General features: G+C 42.6%; 1 protein-coding gene across 4 annotated transcripts in view; it reads left to right on the plus strand.

Moving 5' to 3' along the window:
• Positions 1–18,116, plus strand: part of ADAMTS2 (ADAM metallopeptidase with thrombospondin type 1 motif 2) — a 331,712-nt gene that overhangs the window by 259,186 nt on the left and 54,410 nt on the right. For all 4 annotated transcript variants that reach the window (XM_083428527.1, XM_083428526.1, XM_083428524.1 and 1 more), the window contains one exon: positions 9,378–9,461. In XM_083428527.1, coding sequence (XP_083284653.1) covers positions 9,378–9,461 — 84 coding nt within the window. The remainder of the gene's footprint in view (positions 1–9,377; positions 9,462–18,116) is intronic.

Raw genomic sequence — 18,116 nt, forward strand, 5'->3', positions numbered from 1 at the left:
GATATTCCTAGGATGTGGATTCACTTGAAAAATTCAATCAAGGACTGCAGTGGATGGTGGGTGGAGCCTGAAGCATTGGTGGGTGGAGCCAGAGGAAAAAATGGGCGGGATGTGCAGCCACATCACCTTCCTCTCACTTTACCCCCCTCTCTCTATCTGGCAACCAAACTCTGTGGTGTATGAGAAACTGGGGCCAGATGAATCAGGCTGAGGGCCCCTGATTTCCCGCCCCTGCCTTAAGCGTTCAGTGTAGCAGTGTAGGTCTAGCTATTCAATATTTTTACGAGAATTTCTCTCAAGCAAAAATTTTGACTGGTTTCACAGTGTTGCCAAACAGTAGTTGTTAGGAATGGAAATGATATTTGACATTTGACTACTACATTTTGTATGTGTCTGTACTGTTATTTATTCAGGCTGCAACCCTATTATGCCCTTACATAGGAGAAATTTTCACGGGACTCAGTTACTTCTGAGCAAACATGCAAACAGATAGGTTGCTAGTGTGTTTGCACTTTTTAGGATATAGCTTGGTAATTAGCTGTGGAAATTATCTTATCAGAGTGCAGGCATTTTAAGCCAATCGCCCCTTGACATTCTTCTTTGCTCACAGAGCTCTCACGTCACCATTTACTTCAATGGAACAAGCTGCTTTGCTTGCATAGAGAAGTGTGAGATCGGAAGGACACCTGTACCTTAGGCCAGGAAAATTGGTTCAAGCCAGTTTGCATCTGAATTTGATCCCACACAGTCTACCCCAACCAAATGAGAACTTGTTTGCCATTGATGGTGGCTCAGTTAGCTAGAGTGTGGTGCTGATTATGCCAAGATCGTGGGTTTGATCCCCATATGGGCCCGCTGCATATTCCTGCATTGTGAGGGGGGGGGGTGCTGGACTAGACGGCCCTCGAGGTCTCTTCCAACTCTACAATTCTCTGATTCCATTCCACAAGCAATCTCATTCATGCTACATTATTATTATTAAAACGAAGCAGGTAGTTGACGGAAACCTATTTAGCTGATGTGGCTACAACATCGACTCTATTGAGACTGAAGGGGACTATGTATATGAGAGAATGACTCTGCGTGTCTACACAGCAGGGATGGAACATAAAACAAGATCAGAAGGCAAAGAGAGAAACCACAGGAGGGAAATAGGAGCAATAAGGTTATAGAGAGGAGCATCTGTAACTCTTTATGGGTTGCCACCTGCTCCATCATTTATTTCGTAAAGTTGTTTTTTTCATCAGTTAACAATAGAACCACTATCTTTCATTCTCAAATAAAGAACTGAGTATTGCCTGTTCACGCTCTGAATTTAATTTTTTCCTCCTACCCCACTGTGTAGAAAATACACCACTGTGTATTGCTTTGCCTGGATTAATCTGTCAAAACTCCAGTTGCTGTGGTCAATTCCCTATTGTTCTGACTGCAATAAGACAGCCTTAAGCCAGTTTCTCACTCCATACATGAGAAACATTCCTCCTCAATTTGCTATCAAGGTACAGTGGGTACTGATCTATCTAATCCGTTGACTGACAAATCCTGGAGTCAGAGTGACAGACAGAGGCAACATATTTTGCAGCTTTATAATTTGCCTTTGTATTTGACTGCAGTTGATTTGATTTGATGTTTGTATTCTATTTTTCCAATGACAAATGCTGAGCTCAAAGCAACCCACAATATCAGCAGCTTTAAAAATTAAGAAATGTTACAATCGCTATAAGGATGTCAAAAACACAGGAGCATATAAAGAAAAAAAATGCAACCCCAAATTCATCAAACAGTTCATATAAGCTCATAGTGATTTAAAAACTCTGAAATGGCTGCTGAGCACCAGCCCTGTACCAGCTGAAATACACTCTTTGGGAAGAGTGCAGCTCCCAGACAGCAAGAGCTTTCGCCGCCTTTAGTCTTGACTTCAAAATGCTGGGATGAAATTTAGGGAGGCATCTTTGATAATGTCCTTGGAAATACCTGAATTCATTGCTTAGAAATGGAGAGAGCTGGCAAGGCAGTAAAGGTCAGCATATCCATACATGTGACCTGGTGGACATAATGCAAACATATTCCAATGATTCAAGGTTAAAAAGTCAATATCAGTCAATTATGTAGGGAGGGATTTATTTTTGTCCATGGCTTAAAATAAAGTGTGCAGATGAAACAGATGGTTTTCTACATTTTCAAGTCAAAGGAAAGCAGAGCAACCTAGCAGTTATGTGGCAAACACACAAAAACAGATTTTGAAATGGAACCTTTTTTATTTTTCATGTCACTTAAATCTATTTTAAGAGATATAGTGATTGTAAGAAATTATAAGATTTGTAGCTTTGAAATATATTTACTCCGCTTGTCACTGAGCTTTCCAGCATAATCCGTTGAGGAAAATGTAGAGGAAATGTTAAGAAACTGTATATATAGAGATATTGTAGAGAGGGCCTGAGACCCACACACCCCAGTGACAATGGCTCCTAAGATCGACCTCATCAACAGGCCAGTATCATTGCCCCAAAGTGCCTCATGGGCTCTCAACCCTGTTCAGCCCAAGTGGAGATATCGGAGAGGTGACAGGGGACTAGATTGTAGTCCATAGGGCTGCCCCTTTAAGGATTTCCATTTCCTAGCAAGGAGGTGAGACCTAAATGGAGTAGGCTGGCTGAGTTACAGTATATTTATTATAAAAAACACAATTCTTTAGGTGCTAATTGTCTTTTTAATAATATTTTACTATTATTTTTCCAGTAATTATTCAATATTACCACAGTTTTGCTAATTATACATATTTCAATTAATATCAAAATAATTCCAGTTATTTCCAAATTTATGCAATTTAATCAAAGTGGTTTCCTGCGCCCCTTGATCACTGTTTTTTCTCCAGTTCTTATATTGCTGGGTTCATATTTTTTATTAACATCTAATTACATTTCAATTGGTATATTAATCATAAGGATAACAGCTGCATTTTTAGTGATTATTATTTGTGTTAAAACCATATCTAACTTTCCATAAGATTTCAAATGAGGTGCTCTAATTATTTTCCTTTTCTCTGTGTGTGTCAGTCTGAAAATGTCCAATTATAAAGTCCTTGGCTTTTGTCTGCTGTCCAGTTCTTGAAATTCCCCCGATTGCCGTTGTCTCTCAGCATAGCTGGGGTGGGGCTACGATCCTGAAGAATTCTCAGAATACCTCATTAGCTCCCTCCCACCGTGCTCTCATCTCGCTTGGTGTTTCTGGACAACAACACACTCCACTCTTTCTCACTACTCAGTCAACATCTAGAAATGTACGTAGCCCGAGAAAGAGGGATCCACCTTCCGCCACAGGGGATCTTGGAGTACTTTCATTTTAATGAATCACCATCAAAGTCTCCATGCCTTCCTCATCCACGGCTCCAAATTCTTTTCATCTTTACGACTGCATTTTGGCCAAAGTCCACTTACGTTGTATCTCTTCTATGATGTTTTTAAGGGGGGTAGAGATGGTATCTGCTCTAATTTTCCAAGATCCATTCAAGCATTAGAGCTCTCCCCCCATTTCTTTAAACCAAAATGTTCTTTTAATCACAAGTTTTATTCCGTACTGCAATCCAACCTCATTTGTATCTTTAAAATTTTGTGTCTGGAGAGAGTTACCGAATCATTAATAAAGAAACACAAAGTAAACAGGAAACTGGAGATTCCCCTCTCCGCCATCCCCCCCCCAATAGAATCTTTTTCTCAGTTCCAAACCTCAAATCAGTGCAGGTGTGTAATTCCACAGTTGTGATGACATCTTCTCTCGAAGCGTGCCTGACTTTAAAGCCAATTAAAAATCCAATTAACAGGAGAACCTCTGCTTCTTAATAGCAGTGTAGGAGGGTTTTCGGCAGGCAAAGTGCTTTTACGCTCAGCGCCTCCCTGCCCCCTGCGTTCTATGCCGGAGCGAGAGCCACGTACCAAGACGGACTGCAAGTGAAGCCCGTTCTTCCCTTCCCTGTGAGAATGTTGTGGCGGCTGCCTCCATTAAGGCAGATAGGAACCGGAAACCAGTACCTAACCAATTGTCAGAACAGGTCTCCTCCCTCGGATCTGTCCAGGATTCTGAATGGCCTGCCTCTGACCACTCTTGCCATCTTTCTTCTTGAGTTCAAAGTGGCTACTCACTTCCATGCTGCCAGTGCTGTGCATCAGCTGGATGAATGCTGTGTTTCATGAGTATTCAAAGGGATCATTTGGATCCCATCTTGAAACTTCAGCTTGCTTACCTTTGAAATGATCCAAACATTCATTGTTATATGACAAGGAGGGCACATGCTTATTAGACTTCATGGCACCTCAGGCACTGTAGTGCACCCCTGGAAGCTCTGCTCCCCTCCCACCCTTGGCAAAATCTCTGTCAGCGAGGACTGGGCCGCCCAGTGCCATGGTGAAGAGCGCCATTTTGTCTCACTGTAATAGTGTCCCTTAGTCAGGAGTTGGGAAAGCAGAAAAGAGTGTACTTGGGAATAAAATTGGGTGGAACAGTCCCTGTTCCTTGACACTGATCAACTGCCTGTGTCTGAGTTCTTGTTTCTTGAGCATATTAGAAGGCTGGGGGGAAATGTTAGGAACTGGATGTCACAGAGGTCCACAAATTCACTTGTCACACTTGCCATGATGAGGATCTCTTTCCTCACCCCTCAACAGCTTTGGTGAGGTCCCCTTCTCCTGAGCTTGGGGCTAGAGAGTGGGGTAGCATTTCTGACTTTGCGTAGCCCATGAACGTGCTCCGAGTGCTCAGTGTGATGTCAAGGTCCTCTCACATCTCGCAGAGAGCAGAGTCACACCTGCATACCGTGAAGGGTCATGCCATGAAGGCCATCAACAACTTGAGGACCCTCTGGATTTGGATATGGAGATGAGAAGCTAATAAATATATCATGAAACAGAGTTCCTTGCTGGCAATTTTCCAGTTCAGGTTTTGCCTTTGATATGTCAGTGTGAGCTACTAGGTGCGAGAGCGATGCTTTCTCTGGATGATTTAAATGCAGCAGGTTGAAAGAGAACAGTAGGTCCCAGGTGGTACAAAGGGCAGAAATGTCACTTTCCCCTGCCTAACTGACAATTTCAAGAAAACTCATAAAGTAAATCTAAGCTCAGCTGTGGAAAAGAATCTTATGAGTGCTACACTTGAATGGTTTTTGTTTTTTTGTAAGCAGAATCATGGTTGCAAGATGGCAAGCTGCCTTATACTGAGTCAGACCATTGGTCCCTCTAGCTCAGTATTTTCTACACTGACTGGCAGCATCTCTCCAGGGTTTCAGGCAAGGGACATTTCCTCTCCTCGCTGGAGATGTCTGGAATTGAACGTGAGACCTTCTGTATGCAAAGCCAATGATCTTCCACTGTACTGTGGTCCCAGTTGTGAAAGTGGCTTGAATTCTGATAGCGTAGGCTTAGGGTGTGGGGTTCTCCTGTCTCTTTTAAAATCCTAAAGCACCTTAGAGAATAAGCCCAGTTCATGCATTCAGTAGGCAATAGCCTGGTGGGGGAGGGAGCTGCCCCTTCCCTGCCCTCTACCACCCAAGCAGTCTCCAGTGTGAACAGGACCTTCCACAGGACCACACCATCGGGCAGAGGCTCATGCTGCAATTAGTCCAGCAGATTCTAAGGTGGAAGGAGCCAACATGGTGCCCTGCCCTGCTGAACTCCAACACTGTGTCTTCCATTCCCATGGCTGCTGGGGCTGCTGGAAGCTGGAGTTCAACAACATCTGGATGGTGCCTCCTCTGTAGCCTCACTGCTGTGGGCTAAAAACCTGATCCTTTCCCCTGCTTCAACTCGTGTGACAGGAGCAGGGACTTGTGCCACAGCTGCTGGAGTAGCAGCTGTTGAAGAGCCTTCCAATTCTGCCCTGTCACCCCTTTAACTATCCGAAGCTGCAGCCCTCACAGAAGTGTCCGGAGTCATGCAGTTCGGCTTCACCTCCCTAAGCGCTCTCCCTCTTATTTGCTTATTCATCTTTTTCGAACATGCATCCCACGATGGTGCCTTCATAGGTACCGCAATGCAATCCTTCAATTCCCCAGATGATGGAATGCTATTTGGAATGTTTAGCGTTGCCTGCAGTCACGAAATTAAAAGACGCCTGCTCCTTGGGAGAAAGGCGATGGCAAACCTAGATAGCATCTTAAAAAGCAGAGACATCACCTTACCAACAAAGGTCTGTATAGTTAAAGCCATGGTTTTCCCAGTAGTGATGTATGGAAGTGAAGGCTGATCGCCGAAGAATTGTTGCTTTTGAATTATGGTGCTGGAGGAGACTCTTGAGAGTCCCATGGACTGCAAGAAGATCAAACGTATCCATTCTCAAGGAAATCAGCCCTGAGTGCTCACTGGAAGGACAGATCGTGAAGCTGAGGCTCCAATACTTTGGCCACCTCATGAGAAGAGAAGACTCCCTGGAAAAGACCCTGATGCTGGGAAAGATAGAGGGCACAAGGAGAAGGGGACGGCAGAGGACGAGATGGTTGGACAATGTTCTTGAAGCTACAAACATGAGTCTGACCAAACTGCGGGAGGCAGTGGAAGACAGGGGTGCCTGGCGTGCTCTGGTCCATGGGGTCATGAAGAGTCGGACACGACTAAACAACTAAACAACAACAACAACAAAGTGTTGCCTGCATCTGCACGTTATCTTGGGCTGTGCATTGGAGGTGGGCTGTCTTAAATAGCTCTTGTGGGCAATTGTCTGGACACAGGTATATGCACCAGTTTCCTAGCTGGAAAAGGAGCCCCCCCTCCCCTTTTTAGAAGCTCTGCAGTTACGTGGAGAAAACAACCCTTTCTGCAGCAGGCTTAAAAGCTCTTCATCAAAAAAGTTAAAGTTGATTAATGTTCTTACCCAATTTCAGTCTCTGTATGTCAGCAGTAGTGCCAGCCTCTGCCACTGTCTCACCACCCCCCCACCTCAGCTGTGCAACATTAGACCCTAAAATGGTTATAGTGCTTTCCCTTGTCCCAATTATCCCATTCCACAACCCCCCAGCATTTTCCTTTGGCTGCGTGGAACCCATAAAATTTATTTTTACTTGTTAATTTATATTCTGCCTTTTGTCCAAGGAGGTCAAGACAGTATAAAATGGATTCTTCTCTCTTTATTTTCACAGGTTAGGCTGAGAGATAGCAACTGGCCAAGGTCACCCAATGAGCTTCTTGGCCAAGAGGGGATTTGAACCCGGGTCTCCTCAGCCCTAGTCTGAGATTTGAACCACTAGTGTTGAGGAATAACAAGGCAGTAGAAGACACTGACTATTTACAGAATTTAGATAACTGATGAATTTTGGGTCTGCTCCCCAGTTTGTCCCCAATTTATATTCACAATGTAAGAAGTTACTGCACAGATTATTGGGTCATTGTGCTGTAAACACATGACGTGATCATGAGACTGCAGTGTTAATGTAAGGCTGGTGAAAACTGTTTATGCACTTAGTGCAGGTTTTCAGAATGTTTTTGTACTGTAGCCTGTAGGCAAAAGTTGAGAAGGCCAAAAGCTCGAGGGAGGAACTCAACAAAATATAAACCGGTCATGAAGCCAGCAGAAAGTTTGTGACCTTTCTAAAGCCAACATTACTGTCAAAGAGGAGACAAAGATCCCTCCGATGTTTGCTTTGCCAGGACATCTGTTTTGTGGAATTTCTAAAAACTTTGTTCAGAAGCAGATAACTTAGATTTTGGAACATTGGCTATAAATTTGGAACATTTACTATACAGTCATAGAAATTTAAGGTAATCCAGCCTCTTGATACTTTATGAGCAGATTTGTATATGCAATGCCAGACTGTTTCTGTTGTACAGAGTACAATTGCTATCCAGTTTCTACCCTCTGCCTTTCCTCAATCTGCCAATGAAAGTGAAACATAATAAGCTCTCTTAGAGTCAGTCACTCTGTCTGTCCATCTAGCCTAGTGTTCTGTACTCTGGCTGGCATCAGCTCCTTCACAGCAGTTACCATCTAGTCGTTTGTTCCTGAAGGTGCCAGAAACCTTCAGCATGCATGTTCTACCACTGAGCTATGGTGCCATCCTATCTGGTTGGCCCTTGCGTGTGTAACCAATGGGTACATGCTGTGGCTCTTCCACTTTGGCTGGTCCCATCTTGGCCCCCTTCATTTTTTTCCCCTAGCCTGTCCCTCTAAGCTGCTGGGTCTGATCACAATTTATATTTCCCACAATGCCCCTAGCAATGCATCATTCTAAGGCATTGTGGGAAATTTAAATTGTGATGAGCCCCAGCCTCGCATAGCTGCCCAGTGCGCTGTCATAGCTACCAGGTAGGCTCTTCAGCACACACTGGTAGAGAAGGGGGCCCACCAGATAACACTATGCTCCACCCTTACCCCCAAATATGTACCATGAGCAGGGCAGTATGCACCAGCCTTAAATCAGCTTATATCTAAGTATTCTGCCCTTTACTTGCTTGTGGATTCTGCCCTTAGTCCAAGAACCCCAAATGGTTATCTCATTTAAATCTTGTGAGGAAGGTTAACCTGAGAGAGGGCAGCTGCCCAAGGTCACCCAGTGAGTTTCATGGCTGGTATTCAAACCCTGGTCTCTCTAGCCCAGCACACACTTTCAGGAATGCACATTTGTTTGTGATCCAGTGCCCAGTTCAAAATTCACTGAGCTGCCATTTTTGTCTGCAACAAAACATTCTAGTCCTTTGCTGATGTGGATCGCTTCAGTGCACGAATGCGGGTCGCCTTCTTCCTGCAACCTTCTCTGCACATTATTCTTACTACCTTGATTTGGTTTGCAGACTCTAATGAAGTGTTTCATTTTTTGACATTTGTTTCCATAGGCCCATCTGTTGTTGTCGTGTATGCGCTCTGCAGACTTTAGCTTGGGAAGGATATCTCTTAGTGTTCTGCTATGGCTAATAGAAGGCATAATCCTGTTTACCAGGCACAGCAGAATGCCTTCCTTCCAACAAATCGACTTCCTTTGGTGTCATTTCTGCAGCTTGGCACACTTCAATTGCTCTGGCCAAAGCGAGAGCTTGAAATTCTACCACTTGGGCTCTCTGTTTGCAATCTTATACCCCACCCCCGCCCAGGATAATTTGATCCCTTAGTCAGCAGGCCTTCCAAAGTTGCATATCTGAAATCATATTTTTTAAAAAGCCTAAAAGGATTCTTTCTTTCTTGAAAGAAAAATGTGTCTCTTAAAAACCTTCCCCCCCCCTTGGCATGCAGTGTTTCTTAAGCTTGTCGACCACAATATCATGTTTAGCCAATGGTGAGGGATGGTGCGAGTTGTAATCCAACAACATCTGGAGACCCAAGGTTGAAGGATGCTGTTTTAGGCTATTTCAGTCCTATTATTATCATGGAATCATTATTAATGCCTTTATGTCCTCTTGCAGGTTAATGAAATCTATCACGATGAGTCCTTAGGTGCCCAAATTAATGTTGTCCTGGTGAGAATGATCATGCTGAGCCATGGGAAAGTAAGTATAATTTAAATGATCAGTTCAAATGTCCTACAGTATTTTATCTTTTTAAACCATGTCTTGCAATTCTCTTGTGGCCTATGCTGCTTGTTTTTGTGAATGAGTTTAGTACCAAAGTAATCATATTTAATCAAACACAAGAAGGAATCTTGAGGCACTGCAAAGAATGAGAGAGAAAAGAGTGCAGCACTCATTTCGGAGAGATGCTACCTTACTAGGGGCACTCAGCAAATTGCATTCGTATGCCCCTCAGAGAGATTTCCACTGAAACTTGTTGGGCAATTTATTTTTTTATTAAAGTTCTAGTAGCACTTTTTTGGGGGGGGGCGAGGCAATATTTAGTCTTTATTCTGGAAGAAGATTTTGTTGGCTTTCCCCCTTCATTTCTTAAAAATATATATCAAAACTATAGGGGGGGTTGTGCCAGTGGCTTCATATAAAAGGTGAGTTTCAAGGAGGGATTGGAAGGAAGTCAGTCGCTCACAGAGTCAGATATGTAAGGAGGCCTGGAACAATATGGTTGTTACTGATGCTGAAAACAGAGACTTGAGAAAAGCAGCTGCAGATTTCTGCTGGGACCTGGACTGAGATTAATATCGCAGTCTCTGCATACTGCTGCTGCATTCCTACACTCCTTACTTATTGTCTACATTTGTACATAAGCAGATATTTTAGCAACTCAGCATACATTTCCAGAGTTCTCTCCCTCCAAAGGAAGCTGAGCACTGGTTCAGATCTCATGGAGCTGCTGAGGTCTCTCAGCCATATTGTTTATTCGAATTCACCAAGAGAATGCTTATTATCACATAATCCCACCACCTAGTGGAGACTACCTGTACTTTTGTAGAAACGCACTGTGAACTGGGCAAGATTCATGGGGTATGTACGATACAGCTAGCAGTGGGAGAAGGGAATAAATTCACCCTGAGGATGAGCACCCCTTTACTTCTGCTTTTGCATATGCAAGCAAAACTATAGAACTGTACTCAACTAAGGTCTACCCAGAGTAGACTCATTGACATTAATGACCCCAAATTAGCCGAGTCTGTTAACATCATCAGGTCTACTCACTAGGACTGGCATAGGATGCAACCTGTTTCTCAAACTGAACATGCTACATACAGTATTATAGCATCCCTAATCTTGACCAGCTTGGATCACACAAAGGTTGATCTGAATCTCATTCAGTTCCGGAAAAGGAAAACAAAATATGAGTAAAACAACATTATGTTACCAATGAATTATTACAGATTATCAATAAAAATACTAAATAAGCAATCACAATAAACACATCTTTGATCAGCAGCTGTCAAGAATGTATGAAAGGATATGCTACTTTTTTCCATAGTGAGATTTAAGTTTTAAACAAAACCCTTTTTTGAGTTTTTTATTAAGAAGATTGTTTTATTTCATACAATGCACCTTGTGATGTTGAGGATAACTTGAACAGTACTGTATGTTGCATAGCAACTAGTTTCTCAATGGCTTGGAGAGTTCTTAACAAAGCATTTTCTTCAGTATTTGTTTCTAATATTACCTGGCACAGTAAAACAAATGCGTAAGTAAATTCAAACTCATAGCTCAGGAAAATGTAGTTACTTGAAATTTCATTATTTTAGAAAATTGACCAAACAGGTATAGTTGTTCAAAGATCTCTATTATGGTATTTTGAAAGTATGTAGTGAATTCAAACTGAAATTGAGGCAAGCCTGATTGAATGGTTCTGTTATCCAACACCAGCTAGTACATAGCTGAAGATTACAGATGGCATGATACAACATAGAATATTTAAAAATATTGTTTTTAAGCCAAAGGTGGTGATAATGCATTGTTGCAACAATGTTCCATTCTTCCAAATGCTATATAAATATGATCTTCCTTATTGGTCCACAGCATTTACATAATGCATTAGTTTGAAAACATCCTGAAGTTTCAGTGGTCCCTTTTTTGCCCAGTCTTGAAAGGTTTATAGTATAATTTGTATAAATTTTATACAATACCTCAATGAAATGTGGTCATTGGGACAATGTCAAGATGACCTTCCAGGGTTCTAGAATTGGCCACCCTTTCTCTAGCATTAACTTCTGGCTTAGCCAGATTTGTTTCAGCTTAGAATGGCAGCTTTAGTGATGCCTTCAGGGTTGGAGATCACGGCAAGAGCTTGGTTTCCATAGCTGTTTATTCTTGTGATTTTTTGATTTTTTTTTAAACACCTTTGATAATCCATATTGTTCATTGCAAGATGTATGTTACCTGAAACAGGGACCAACCAAATGTTGAGAGACGATTTTCTCCTTTAGACCGTGATGCAGTTCCAAGGAAGGCAGCTGTAAGATTTCATGAAATTATTTTTAATGCAACTTTGAGTAGTTGTCTCCCCCGCCCCACAAGTTCACTGCTTCCAGCAAAATGTGTTATGATGGATTTTGGATAGGAACAAAATAGCCAAGCCGGCCAAGCTGGAGTGCAGCATTTTGCTGTGATCCAACGTCAACCCCCCACCCCTAAATCTTCAGGGGTTTTTCATGCAAGAGATTATGGGTGTATTATGGACAAGTGTGGGTGAGAATGAGGAATGTCAAGAGGCAGACATTTCCGTCCCATCCTGTGTTTGTCGCAATCAGCTCCACTTCAGTTCTGCTATGGTTTGGATTCCACTAAAACCTTCATCATTCACTTTGTTATCGACTGCGTAATTCAATGCATTTTAATGGAAGGGAAATGTCAAAAACAAGGCAGAGAATGACATAATTTTTTATGTAACTTTCACAGACTAAGAAAACAATTGAATTGGAACGCTAGTTGTTTTCATTTGTGCAATTTTTGTTTCTGTTCTTGGGTGAGCAAGCAAATTGTGGCGATTTCTGCTCGCATTTCCATTTCTGATGAAATAATCTGACATCCCAAGTGCGAATAAAGTTCGGCTCCAGTCAGTGAGGGGCTGTTGGGTTCATTGCTCAGCATGACATCCTTAAGTTGTATCCCTTCCCTTTGTGTTCTTCAGATCATCTCTTTTTCCTCAGCCAGTTCTCCACAGGTGCTTGCCAGTTCCCTGTCATTCATACCACTTGACATCTTCCCCAAATCTCCAGTGGAATCATTTTCCGCATCTTTCTTCCTAGCCATCTTCCAGCCACTCTCTTAATCCGTTTCCAATCAGAAGTGAAAGCTGGAATTTTGTATCTGTGAGGAAAGAATGCTGGGGCCGGCCATTATTCCCATTAGCGGAAAGAGGGAGAGAAGCCCCCTCTCTAGAGCCAGATTTCAAAGCATGATGCAGATGCCCCCAGAAACAGAACTGGAATTCAGTACATACTTTAGAGTAGAAGTGTAATGTAGTCCTTACAGCTACATATTACACACTCACTTCCCTTCACCCCAGTTGTAAATGGTAAATTATTTCCCTTTTTTATGAGATTGACAGCATGCCATGTTTTCTTCCCCTTGCTCCCACCCCAAATTACATTGCTTGTCAGTCGCTGCATCATCTAATATTTTATTATTGATATAACGTTTCTGCTTGAGCGTTATACTTATATTACAGTATTAGAGGGGAAATCGAATAAGCCACTGCCATGAAATAAAGCTCACAATCCTTTAAACCCAAAATGACACTTTTCTGATTGTGTTTGTTATTGTTGTGCGATCCGTTACCATGGGTTCCAGATGCTTTGTTTTTCTTTCCTTGTTCTTTTCTTTTCATAATAACTTGCCTAGTTCATATGACAGAGGGAAATAATCAAATAAGCCAAGTAAACAATTTGGAGGAAAATATTTTGAAAAGAACTAGTGCCCTTAGTCATTTCTGATGGCAAATGAACACATTTTTTTTTTTGTCTCAAACTTGGGTGCTATGTTGCTCTTCAATTTGACTATCAACCGTATTATCAATGCTCTTTTTAAAATCTAACAAGATGAGTATTTTATCCCCGGGAAGTTTCCATGTATTCTCAAGGATGGCATAGAATTGTCAGAAGTTACAGCTGGAGCACCACCTAATGGATACGTTTTGAAAGTCTCCCTTTCGAGATAAAACAAAGGCATCTAAAGGACTTCCAATTGCTTTCTGGACCTAGCTGGCCACAGCCGCCAGCATTGAATAACCATATATCCTTAAGAGTGAACTTATTATTTGAGTGGGAATTTTTATGTAGGCAAAAAGGGATGCCAGCAGACCCATGGAAATTCCAGAATATATGGGACGGGGGATCCTAAAGGAGGGTGGAGGGGACTTCATATACAGCTCAATGTGGACTAAGCATGCTTAGTGGGCACAGAATGCTTAACGTACTGGAGGGGACAGAAAACTGGGTGAGGGGAAATGGAATGGAGTATGCTGCAATGGAGTATAGCTGGCTAGTTGGAACTCAACAGCAGCACTAAACAGGATCCTACCCGTCATATCCCATTCTTCTAATGCCCAGTTCAATTCAAAGGTTGGGGGGGACGGACACCTTCACTTTAAAAATTGAATATTTGTTTTAATTTTTAATTTGTTTAAATTTAAATTTTTTTACCATGCTTCTCAGCAGTGCTCCCCCAAGCAATAAGAATTTTGCTTTAAAAAAATTTAAAAACAATAAATAGCAGAGAATAATGAAAGCATGCCTTAACATCTAAGTGCCAGGCAACCACACCCAGCAAGAGAAAAGGCTCTTTTAAACAGGATGGCCTTCACCGTGGTCCAAAATGATTTCAGTGAGTTAGAAAGACAAGCCTGCCTCTGCACTCTGCAGGGAGTTAGAAGTTCCTTCCTTATTCACCACCCTTCTGACCTGCGGTAAAGCTGAGACTCTCTCAACAGAGCTTTTTAAGGTCACTTTTGTGTCAGGCCTACACAGATGAAGATGTTCCTTCACCATAACTAGTTGTAGTGCCTGTAGCAGTAGAACCTAGTAAGATATGCTGCTTCAGTTCTTTCTTCTGAGGAAATAGATCTGAATACTAAAATGCTTTATTTTAAATCCATGGTTTTGGGGCAGAGACATCAGTGAGCAGAACAGCAATGCTTTTCATGAAGAAGGTCCCAAATTCAAAACCTGACACCTTCAGCTGAAAGGATCAGGCCATAGAAAGGAAGGCTCCTGCTTCAGACCTTGTCAATCAACTAGCCCTGGGCTGGTGTGATCTGGTATAAGCCAGTTGCCTGCATTGCCAAGGGGACACAGTCTTGCCACAGAGCAAGACTCCGTCCCTTTGACGATTACAATATACTTGCCGTAACATGAGTTTCTATTGATCTAAGAATCCCGCGGATCAGGAGGGAGGGAAATGCTCGTGCTCACATTTATTTCCCCAGTATGATGGGATGTAGTAACCCATCAAGATTTTATAGATTATTACATTTTTGAACCAGTATTTCTTCAGAAACCTCAGCATGGTGCTGGTGACTCAGACCAGTGTTTTCCATTGTATCTGGAATCCTTCTCCTGACAGTAATTGGTTCCAGATGCTTTAGAGGGAGGAAAATATCAGTACAGGGCACTAGAGCAATCCCAGACTCTGTTGTTCATACCCAAATATCATCTAATCTAATGTTTTGGGTCACACTCAGCAAAGCAATGTGTTCCCTTGACTGCATGAGAACCGTTGAACAATTGATGCTTCGAGGATGTTTAAACCCACGTTTAGATGTTTTCTGACAAATAGCTGGGAGCAGATGAGGTGCACTCTTCATAGATTATTGACCTCCCCATAGGCAACTGTTTGCTTGCTGTGAGAACAGGATGCTGGACTTTGTGGGCCATTAGCCTCATCTGACAGAATCCTCTGATGTTCTTTTCTAGAACTCCTTGTGCATATAGGAGAAGCTCCAGTGTGCTTCCCCAAGGTTAGCATTAGTGCCACGTTAACATATGCAATGTACGTATGGAGTTATCCCTGGTGTTAGAGTTGGAAGGGACCCCAAAGTGTCATCTAGTCCAACCCCCTACAATGCAGGAAATGGAGAAGACCTTCCTAGCTGGACCACATCCAGACTGTCGCTATGTTTCTATTTATTACATTGATATACCGCTTTTTCCTTTGAGGTCTTCAAGGTTGGTCACATGGTTCTCCCTAACCCATTTTATCCTCACAACCTAGCGAGGTAGGCGAGGCTGAGAGACAGTGACTGGCCCAATGCCACCCAGTGAGCTTGATGGCTGAGCGGGGATTTGAACCGTGGTCTCCCAGGTCACAGCCCAACATCCTGGGTAGGATTCATTGCTGTTGCTCAACGAGCCCAATTTATTCATTCAATTATCGGGAAAGCGATGGGGAAACGTGTGGGGTTACAGTTGCTTGAATGCAACATTGTATAATGCTATCTAAACAAATCAGAGTGAATACTCAGTAAACCACCGATGTAGTATAGTATCTGTTATGTACTGAGTTGAATAAGATCCAAACTGCAGCAGTCTGATTGGTCCTAGAACAATAGGATTCAGAATGCAGCAGTCTGATTGGTCCTAGAACAATGCAACAGTATGATTGGTTGGCAGGAACCACCCAATCATGCTCCAGATATAAGTGAATCCACAACCTGATTGGCTTACAGTAGAATTCCAGAATTAGCCAATCATGTGCAGCCCATTGTGTAAATAATGTATATAAAGCAGATACTTTGAGGGGACATTCATTCATTCCTCCTCACCACTATGAGCTGAATAAAGAGCATGAAATCACTTTGCGACTCTGAGTATATTTCAGTATCCTTGCAAACTTTGTGCAAACAAAACAGGACGTATACTCAAGAAACATGTCTGTAAACAACCTGGTATTTCTGCAAGTGTATTGCAGTGTAGTATTTCCTGGAACGGACAATGACTGCAGTCCTAAGCACACACACTAGGGAGCATAAGAAGAGCCTGCTGGATCAGGCCTACGAGTCCAGCATCCTGTTCTCATAGTGATCAACCAGATGCCTGTTAAAAAAAACCTTTAGCAATTCCATTGGACCTAGTGGGATTCAAGCAGATAACTCCAGACAAATGGATACCAGCAATTTCTGTTTTCACAAGAAAGTCTTAAGCATGTATACTCAGAAACCTGACTGAGGTCAGTCAAACTTACTGCTAGGTGGAAGGTGGATGTCAACAGGATTGCAGCCTAAATAAATGCTAATGCCGTCTTCATTTTTTTGCCAACAACAGAACCTGTTCCTTTTCTCTTCTTTTTGCCAGAATTAAAAGGTTCCAGATAGTATACAGTCGTACCTCGGGTTACAGACGCTTCAGGTTGCGTTTTTTCAGGTTACGGACTGCTGAAACCCGGAAGTACCGGAATGGGTTACTTCCCGGTTTTGGCGGTCACGCATGCACAGAAACGCCGAATCGGATCACGTTTGCAACCCTAGCGTCCGCTGTATACTGTAATCCAAAATGCTGTAAGAACATCTTAAACATCATTGAATGCCACAGGATAGAATTCAATCTGTATTCCCTGCCCAACCCCCAAAAGTATGGTTCTGCTCACCACCAAAACTGGCAGTTCATTTGTATCTGCGCAAGCTCATTTGTAAGGGCGTTGGGAAGCTTCCTGAATAACAATTCGTTACATGTGGTATAGCTGCGTGAGACAACACAGATCAACCAAGCTGTTTTCAACTAGAGACAGCTGGCTGAGATTTTTTCAGATGTAGTGATGGAGACATTCTTCAAAGCCAGAAGAAATTTTGAAATATATCTTGCAGGGCAAAAGTAACAAACAAACAAAAACAGTTGCTTGTTGTCCTGCAGTTTATGCTTAGCACTGGAAACCATCTTGAAGCAGCAACCATATATATATGGGTGGGTGGGTGGGTGTTAAACTCCCCCATGGAAGCAGATACTAGGATTCATGTGCTAATCATAGTTGTCATGCTGGGGAAATAAATAAGAGATAGATGCCAGCCAGAGTATCTGGTGATGGGATACTGTAGTTGTTTCTGGTGCACAGTCAGGGTTATCATCTTCTGAACAAAGGAGGTTCCTCAGATCTGTACCATTTTCTACTATTGCAATATTATTGTTTTTTGGCATCTCTGACAACATTGCAAATGGCTCTCCACTGGGGAACCTGTGCCTGCTAGATGTTGAAGGACTACAATTCCCTGACCATTGGTCACATTGGCTAGGGCTGCTGCGGGTTTGGCACCTGAAGGACCAGACGCCCCTCACCTCTGGTGTAAGGGATAAGGGATCCAGACAGTTGCATCATGTGATGCACTTCCAGATTTTGGGAAGGTTTAAATGTTGTAAGAATCAGCCAGTAGAACATTGCAAAAGGTTGGAAATGCCAGTGTCCAGTGCCAGGTCTTATATTAATTCTCCCAACTGCAAGTTTTCTCTCCCCTCTGTACAAGAATATTTGGGGTGGAAATATATCCTTGCAAGAAGTGTATATGTGTGTGTATATATATATATATATATGCAGGTTTTGGTGTCCTCGGGTGTCTTCCCGTGTAAAAGTTGGGGTGTCTAGGCGACGTTTCGACGAGGTCTCACTCGTCATCTTCAGGCTGGTGCTTTCGGCTTCTTGTTACTGGAACAGAGCAGGATCTCAGTGTTTGAGTTCCTATAAATACTGTTGAGGAGGTGTGGTGTATAGCCTCCAATGTTCTGGGCAGAGAGGAGGTTCCCAGGCTAGTGTGCCTTTTCTTCTTTTGTTCCTTAATTACTTGAGGGATATCTT

This window comes from Podarcis tiliguerta (assembly GCF_965153285.1).
Source record: "Podarcis tiliguerta genome assembly, chromosome: 2".
Taxonomy (NCBI): domain Eukaryota; kingdom Metazoa; phylum Chordata; class Lepidosauria; order Squamata; family Lacertidae; genus Podarcis; species Podarcis tiliguerta.